General features: G+C 39.0%; 1 protein-coding gene across 1 annotated transcript; it reads right to left on the bottom strand.

Annotated features, from left to right (window-relative positions):
• Positions 1-442: 442 nt before the first annotated feature.
• Positions 443-2,335, bottom strand: LOC127136473 (uncharacterized). Its single transcript, XM_051063022.1, has 3 exons — positions 1,616-2,335; positions 1,240-1,549; positions 443-1,194 (listed from the first exon to the last, which is right to left on the bottom strand). The coding sequence occupies exons 1-3, from the start codon at positions 2,333-2,335 to the stop codon at positions 443-445; spliced, it is 1,782 nt and encodes a 593-aa protein (XP_050918979.1).
• Between the last annotated feature and the right edge of the window lie 6,318 nt (positions 2,336-8,653).

Here is an 8,653-nt window from a genome sequence, read left to right as displayed (position 1 = left end):
CACACAAGTGCTTGTACTCTCCCTCAAGTCCATGCAACTTCCCAGAACACAACAGCTCCCCCTTAAGCCAGTCGATAACAAGCAACAACCACACTGCTTCACACAAACAGAACACAGAGAATTCTCCCCTGTACCAAACAAATAAACACCAGAATTCTCCCCATGTACCAGACAAGCAGAGCAACAATAATACTACAGAGCTAAGCTAAGATACTCAGCTACATCTACAACTACTTCTCCCCCTTTTTAGCCAAAAGAGACCAAAGAGACAAAATAAATGTCTATCTAGTCTTTAACAGAAATACCAGAAGTTAAAGAGTTACATCACCAAGTACATACACAGCTGTAAGAATTCTGAGAAACAAACCAAAATAAACACACAAAGAAATCCACCAAAAAACCAAGAAAACCATCAAAACAAGAGGGACCAAAGCCAACAGAGCTACTCAGTAGAGCTTGAGTTTGCAGCCTCTTCGGCAGCACCAGAAGCAGAATTGCCACTCGCATCATCATTGTTAGCAGACCTCTCACTAGAGGCGTGGGCTTCAGCTTCTTCTTCATGGCTGACATTAGCATGTTCAACATTTTCACCCTCAGCCTGCTCCAAGCTTTCAATCAAGGCTTCCAAAGATTGTTTTCTAGTTGTGGCTACACTAATCCCTTCACCTAGCTCTTTGCATGTCTCCTTAAGCTCAGTAATTGCTCCAACTTTTGAGACTGGCCTCCTCATGGCAGATGTCATGACAATATCCTCGACATGATTGCCTTCAAAGAGTTTGTAGTGCACAGACAGAGATCGTTTTCTCCTACTAGGTAAATCATTTGAGCACAAAATACCAGGATGTTGATTCAAGATAATTCCACAGATCATAGAGGGAAAAACAATTGGCAGCTTAACTACATTAGTAGTTGCATGCTTAATGATTTGATCAAACATATATCTACCATAGTCAAATTTCACTTTTGTCCCAACAGCAAAAATAAACCTCCTAAGAGTATTAGCAATGGTGGAGATATGGTTGGTAGGGACCGTGTTAGCAGCTCCTATTTTATGCAGGATAGCATACTTGATAGTCAACTTCCCAGCAGGAAGATGCTTTTTAAAAGGCCAAACTTTCACCTGCTTAGCTGTAATCTCCCTACAGACTTGATCGTCTGTAACCTCTAATTCTCCTGCACCCTCATTATTTCTACCTAGAAAATTATTAATAAGAGTAGGAGAGAATGTTATACACTTACCCCTCACATACACCTTGCAGAACTCCTTGTTGTTCTTATCAGAAATATCCTCAGGAATATTCACAATACATTCCTTGACTAAACCTTCATAGCATTGAGAGAACCCAACAACAGTCTTCAAAAGCCCAACAGCTTGTATCATGTCCATGACCTCCTTGATATCATCAGCATCTTTTCGCAATTCCCTTTCCACAACTACCCTTCTTTGAATTACAAATTTCCACTTAGCAGCTCCATCCTCAAGATGGAAGGAGATGTTATCCAAATGAGCAACATGTACTTTAACAAGAGACTTCCTAACAGTAGTTTTCTTCGCAGGCGAGATGTCAGGGACATCTTCCTCAACATCCTCTTCAGGCTCAAAATCATCTCTGACCTTCCTCTTCTTTATTTCAACCTTGCTCCATGGTTTGGAGGGACCAATGACAACAATCTTCTTTGCTTCTCTAGCTGACATAAGTTCAGCCACAAATTTTCCTCTGCGAGTCTTCATGCGTTTAGCCACATTTGGCTTTATGTGATGAATCAAGCTTTCCTCTTGATCATCAGAGATACCATTCTCTAGATCAATCATAACATTTGCATCATCATACTTCTTAGAGTGGGAAGCATTAACCGTGTTAGAGGCCACAAATTTCCCTTTGTCAGACACGGTTTGCCCTAGAGAGCGCAACCCTTCAGCAGCCAAGGCCTTTTCAGAACTGGAGGAATCATCACCCTTACCACTAGGTTGTTCAACCTCAGGAGGGGGATACATTTGAACAAGGGGAGTAGAAACCCCCTTCACAGAGTCGCCTTCATTAAGAATTCTAGTAACTATGTCTCTTATAACACGATCAATATAGTGTGTTCCTTCCTTATACTTAGTGACAGGAGTTGAACCAGATAGAATACTAGAGTGATTACCTTGATTGGAACATGCAGAAGAGGAGGCATCAATGGAGATGGGTTGATTCAAATCAATGTCCGCGGCGGGAATAACAGAGAGAGGAGCAACATCCAGAATCTCATCATCAGGGACGCCCATAGGAGGAACACTAAATTTTGGAGTAGACTTAGTATTTTTAGAAGCAAATGTATCTTGATGTTGTGACATTTTGGAGTTTTTCTGGAAAAAGTAAGGTTTCCCTAGTAGAGGTTTGTGGAGAAGGAAAAGTAAGATGGAATAGTTGGAGTAGGTAATGGGGTTATGGGGGTAGCGTGTGAAGATGGAATAAATGGTATTTCCAATACAAGGTAATGATTTACCATAATGGGGGCACTTTATTTTAGGAAAATAGACTATAATTTGAGTACTTTTTCCACTCCATATTAATTGCTACAAATTTTCATAAATGCAAATCCCTAATCTCCCTCTCAGGAATTCAAATTGATTTGCATCCAAGGCCTTTGTAAAAATGTCAGCTAACTGCATCTCAGTAGCAACATGCTCTAAGGCTACATTCTTATCCTCCACAAGTTCTCTAATAAAATGGTGACGGATATCAATATGTTTGGTCCTACTGTGCTGAATAGGGTTTTTTGAGATGTTTATAGCACTCAGATTCTCACAATACAATGTTATGACATCTTGTGTGACATTGTATTCAGTCAGCATTCATTTCATCCACACCAGTTGAGAACAACTACTTCCAGCTGCTATGTATTCAGCTTTAGCAGTAGACAGAGAAACACAATTTTGCTTCTTACTAAACCATGATATTAGATTGTTCCCCAAGAAGAAACATCCTCCTGATATGCTTTTCCTATCATCAACACTTCCAGCCCAATCAAAATCACAATAGCCAGACAGCACACAATCAGATCCATGAGTGTATAGCATCCCATAGTCACAAGTGCCATTGACATATTTCAGGATCCTTTTCACTTGGTTTATATGGCTCACCTTTGGTTCATCTTGATATCTAGCACATACACCTACATCAAAAGAAATGTCAGGTCTGCTTGTTGTAAGATATAGCAGACTCCCTATCATGCTTCTGTAGAGACTTTGCTCCACACTGACACCATTTTCATCTTTAGACAACTTCAGATGAGTAGGAGCAGGTGTCCTCTTGTGGCTTGCATTCTCCATGCCAAACTTCTTAACTATATTCTTGGTATATTTACTTTGATATAGAAAGATAGAATCTTCCATCTGCTTGACTTGCAGGCCAAGAAAATAAGTTAGTTCTCCAACAAGAATCATCTCAAATTCAGACTGCATTTGTTCAACAAAATGTTGAACCATCTTACTTGACATCCCACCAAACGCAATATCATCCACATAGATCTGAGCAATCACGAGCTTTCCTCCTTCATCTTTGACAAATAAAGTCTTATCAATGCCTCCCTTTCTGTATCCATTGTCAATGAGAAACACTGTGAGTCTCTCATACCAAGCTCTAGGAGCTTGTTTCAACCCATAAAGAGCTTTCCTCAACTTATACACATGCTTTGGAAGATTTAGATCTGTGAATCCCTTTGGTTGTTCAACATAAAATTCCTCATTCAAGTAGCCATTTAAGAAGGCACTTTTCACATCCATTTGGAACAGTTTAAACTTCAGAATACATGCCACTTCTAGCAATAATCTAATGGACTCCAGGCGAGTTACAGGTGCAAATGTTTCATCAAAGTCAACTGCTTCAACTTGAGTGTATCCTTGAGCTACTAACCTTGCTTTATTCTTAGTAACCGCACCTTTTTCATCAGATTTATTCTTGTATACCCACTTTGTTCCAATAACATTTATTCCTTCAGGTCTTGGAACCAAATCCCATACTTCATTTCTCTTGAATTGGCCTAACTCTTCCTGCATGGCAATGATCCAGAATTCATCAGTTAAAGCTTCTTTAACATTCTTAGGCTCAATCATTGACACAAAACAGGCATGTGAGATCACTTCCCTTGATCTAGTGGTGACTCCTTTATTTAGATTTCCTATAATGAGATCTTTAGGATGTTCCTTCTGAATTCTGATAGAGGGTCCCTTGTTTACTTGATCAGCTTCAGGTTCAGCCTAGGTGGACCCACTCTCACTACTTTTATCAGAAGGTTCAGCTGGGGCATCATTTAGAAATGTTTCAACATCGTATGTGACATCAGTCTCTTGATCATCAACAACAACATTGATAGATTCCATCATAACTTTAGTTCTGGAATTAAAGACTCTTAAGGCTCTGCTGTTTGTTGAGTAGCCCAGAAATATTCCTTCATCACTCTTGGGGTCCATTTTCCTTCTTTGTTCACGATCAGCCAGGATATAGCATTTACTACCAAACACATGGAAGTATTTGACAGTAGGTCTTCTTCCCTTCCAGACTTCATATAAAGTGGTTGAGGTCCCTTTTCTCAAGGTTACTCTGTTGTGAACATAACAAGCAGTGTTCATAGCTTCAGCCCAAAAGTGGTAAGGCAACTTCTTAGCATGAATCATAGCTCTAGCATATTCTTGGAGAGTTCTATTTTTCCTTTCCACCACACCATTTTGCTGAGGGGTAATGGGAGAAGAGAACTCATGTCCAATCCCTTCAGATGAACAGAAATAAGCAAATTTACTATTTTCAAATTCTTTCCCATGATCACTTCTGATTCTGATAACATGACTCTCTCTTTCTCTTTGAAGTCTTTGGCAAAGGTCTTTTAACACATCAAACACATCCGATTTTTCCCTTATAAAATTCACCCAGGTATATCTGGAAAAGTCATCCACCACAACAAAACCTTTTTCCACCAAGACTTTCCACCTGCATAGGCCCCATAAAGTCCATGTGGAGAAGTTCCAGCACTTTAGATGTGGTTTCATGTTTGATCTTCTGATGTGACATCTTTGTCTGCTTTCCAATCTTACATTCACCACATACTTTTCCTTCTTCAATCTTTAATTTTGGGATTCCTCTGACAACTTCAATAGATATGATCCTCTTCATCCCTCTAAGATGCAGATGACCCAGTTTTTGATGCCATAGTTTCACTTCTTCTTCTTTAGCTAGAGCACATATTGATGATTAGCTAGTATCTTGAGGAATCCACATGTAGTAGTTGTCCTTAGATCTGACTCCTCTCATGATCACTTCATTTTTTGCATTAGTAACCAAGCATTCAGTTTTTGTGAAGTTCACATTGATACCTTGATCACATAGTTGACTGATATTGATCAGGTTTGTAGTCAATCCTTTAACAAGCAACACATTATCAAGGTTAGGAACTCCAGAGCAGTTTAACTTTCCAATCCCCTTGATTTCACCCTTTGCTCCATCACCAAAAGTTACATAGCTGGTGACATGAGATTGGAGGTCAACCAACAAATTTTTTCTTCCAGTCATGTGTCTAGAGCATCCACTGTCAAAGTACCAATCTTCTTTGGCTGAGACTCTGAAGGAAGTGTGAACTATCAAGTTAGTATCACCAACCCTAGGAACCCACTATTTTCTGTTAGAAGAGATGTGTTGTTTGGGTCTAGGTTGATGAGTAGGACTGGGATAACCATACAGCCTAAAGCAAAATGGTTTTATGTGACCAAATTTCCCACAGTAATGACATCTCCATCTTTGGTATTTTCCTTTTGAGTGCTTATGTTGTCTTCCCTTGTGATGTTGAGACACCTGATGTGACATCTTTGGTTTGCTAGCAGAGGGACTACAATCAGGAAAAGATTCATTGAACCTAAGGCCAGTCATGTCTCCTGCCATCTTTCCAGCCTAGAGGATTTTGTCTAAGGTGTCAGATCCACTATTTAGCATTCTGACAGACTTAGTCATCTCACCCAGTTTGGAATTCAGGAACAAGGCTTCAATCTTCAAATTAGAAATGGTTTCTAAGTGTTCTGTCTTCTCAGCCTCTAGTTGGGTTATCAGTTTCTTCTGATTCTCCACTTGTTGACACACTTCTTCACTTCTGAGACACAACTTCCTATAAGAAGTAGCTAATTCATCAAAGGTTAATTCATCATCACTGGAATCTTCATCAGGACCACATCTCCCAGTCAAGGCAATTACAAGATTGGCAGATTCTCCTTCTGTTTCACTTTCAGAGTCATCATCAGACCAAGTAGCAGCAAGACTCTTCTTCTATTTCTTGAGATAGGTCCCACATTCAGCTCTAATGGGACCATACCCTTCATATTCATGGCACTGAATTCCTTTTCCCTGTTTGGATTTTTCTTTAGATCTTGTTCTTCTTCCAGCATCATTGGACCTACTGATGTCAAATGAGTTGTTCTTGACATTAGACTTTGACCTCACATCCATCCTCTTCAGGATTTTGTTGAATTGTCTTCCAAGTAACACTAAGTCATTTGACATACCTTCATCAGTATCATGACTACTTTCTTCCTTTTTATCTTTAGTGTTGGACACAAAGGCTATGCTTTTGACTTTCTTTTCAGATCCATCACTCATCCCTAACTCGAATGTTTGGAGGGATCTAATTAGCTCATCCACTCTCATCTTGCAGATATCTTGAGATTCTTCTATGGGTGTCACTTTCATGGCAAATCTTTTGGGAAGTGACTTGAGAATTTTCCTCACAAGCTTTTCATCTGACATCTTCTTACCCAGGGCACCTGAGGAATTAGCAATCTCATGAATATTCATATGGAAATCATGAATACTCTCATCTTCTTTCATCCTCAAATTTTCAAACTTGGTAGTAAGCAGCTGCAATCTAGACATCTTCACTCTAGAGGTACCTTCATGAGTGGTTTTGAGAATATCCCAAGCATCTTTAGCCACCTCACAATTGTTCACTAGTCTGAAGATGTTCTTATCAATCCCATTGAATATAACATTCAATGCTTTAGAGTTTCCAAGAGCTAGTTCATCCTCCTCCTTGGTCCATTCTTCCTCAGACTTCTTATTAGTTGTAACTTTTCCATCCTTAGTACTGAAAGGATGTTCCCAGCCTGTTAGAACAACTTTATAAGTCTTATTGTCCAAAGATTTCAAGAAGGCTACCATCCGAGGTTTCTAGTAATCATAGTTAGATCCATCCAGAATTGGTGGTCTGTTTGCAGATCCTCCGTCTCTGTCCATAGTACTAGAAAGTAACGTCCCAAGATCTCACCCAGAACCAGAGCAGGATGCCTGCTCTGATACCAATTAAAATTCTAGTATCAGATATGAGATGTCGAAGGTAATGTCACGACACTAATATCTGAACAACAAGTGAAATATGAACAGAATAAAAACCAGGAAACAATTGAAAAACGACACAAGCCATTGTTAACCCAGTTCGGTGCAAACACACCTACGTCTGGGGGCTACCAAGCCAGGAAGGAAATCCACAAAACAGAATTAGTTCAAAGACTCTTAGCAAACAACTTCAAGTTACAGTCTTTTCACCTAATCTCTACCCGTGTGATTTCCATCTAAGAACTCTTAGACATGAGACCCTACTCACTCCCCCTCAATCACAGTAGTGATACCAAAAAGAAAGAAGACACACTTCAAGGACACACACTTGATCTTGCTTAAAAGCTTCAATCAAGTAAACAAATACACTCGTACTTCAAAGCTTAGAGTGGACAAATTGCAACTCAAAAACTCTGTCCAATTCACACATCAACAAGATGGATGAATGGCTCATAATTCACAAATGCACACAAGACTTTAACCCTAATACTCACTCACTTCACCGTTCGTATTTTCTATATATAAAACAGGGTTTACATAGTCTTTAAATAGAAGCTTTCTAAATGGGCTTGGGCAACATGAAACCCTAATTCTATTTATTGTGTATTCCCTAAGAAATAACAGTGAATCATTCCTTTTCGGGAAATAGAATATTCTGGCTTTAAATAGAATTACTCCTTGAATAATGCATGCAATCTCCACATAAGCACACAAAGACTTGCATGAAAAGCGCAACAACAAAATACATAACATTCAGACTGAATGTTCTATATGCACGTGTCATAACATCGGGTCTGACATCTTGAAGAAATCCTACACAACCATATCAAACAACCTGCAGAAAGCTGATATCACATGTCAAGACTACAAGCGTGACATCTTGTGATAACACTAAGTTTTACCCAAATTGATGCCAATTCATAGAACCAACACTAATGATCAGTATTCTCTATGTGCACAAAATTAGATTAAGAATATATCACATAAAAACATTACGAACAAGAAGAAGTTGAATAAGATTATAGATAAATAGGTTCATAGAGTGGTCAAATCAACATAGAATCCAACAATTGAGAAACAGGTTCATCATAACACAACCTAACCTAGAAGAATTTAGCTACTCATAGAGTAATTAAAAATACCACAATTGATAAACAATGATAACATAAGAAGTCCCTTGAAGAGATGGCCTCAAATTGCTTCAAATGTTCCAAAAATCACCACTTGTGTTCTCTAATTTGTGCTTTAATCTCCCAAAATTGTAATCTTCATGAAAGTGTTGAAACCCCTCTTTTAAAGGC

Source organism: Lathyrus oleraceus, chromosome 4, assembly GCF_024323335.1.
Source record: "Lathyrus oleraceus cultivar Zhongwan6 chromosome 4, CAAS_Psat_ZW6_1.0, whole genome shotgun sequence".
Lineage (NCBI taxonomy): Eukaryota > Viridiplantae > Streptophyta > Magnoliopsida > Fabales > Fabaceae > Lathyrus > Lathyrus oleraceus.
The sequence above is the reverse complement of the archived record's forward strand: the minus strand, read 5'-3'. Positions and strand labels throughout refer to the sequence as shown.

What these genes read in the sequence shown, in the direction of transcription:
- LOC127136473 (XM_051063022.1), bottom strand. Translation starts at nt 2,335, where the DNA reads ATGTCACAACATCAAGATACATTTGCTTCTAAAAATACTAAGTCTACT. An exon ending in TTGAAATAAAGAAGAGGAAG is followed by an intron (nt 1,550 to 1,615) that starts GTCAGAGATGAT and finishes TCGCCTGCGAAG; the next exon opens with AAAACTACTGTTAGGAAGTC. An exon ending in CTGCAAGGTGTATGTGAGGG is followed by an intron (nt 1,195 to 1,239) that starts GTAAGTGTATAA and finishes ATAATTTTCTAG; the next exon opens with GTAGAAATAATGAGGGTGCA.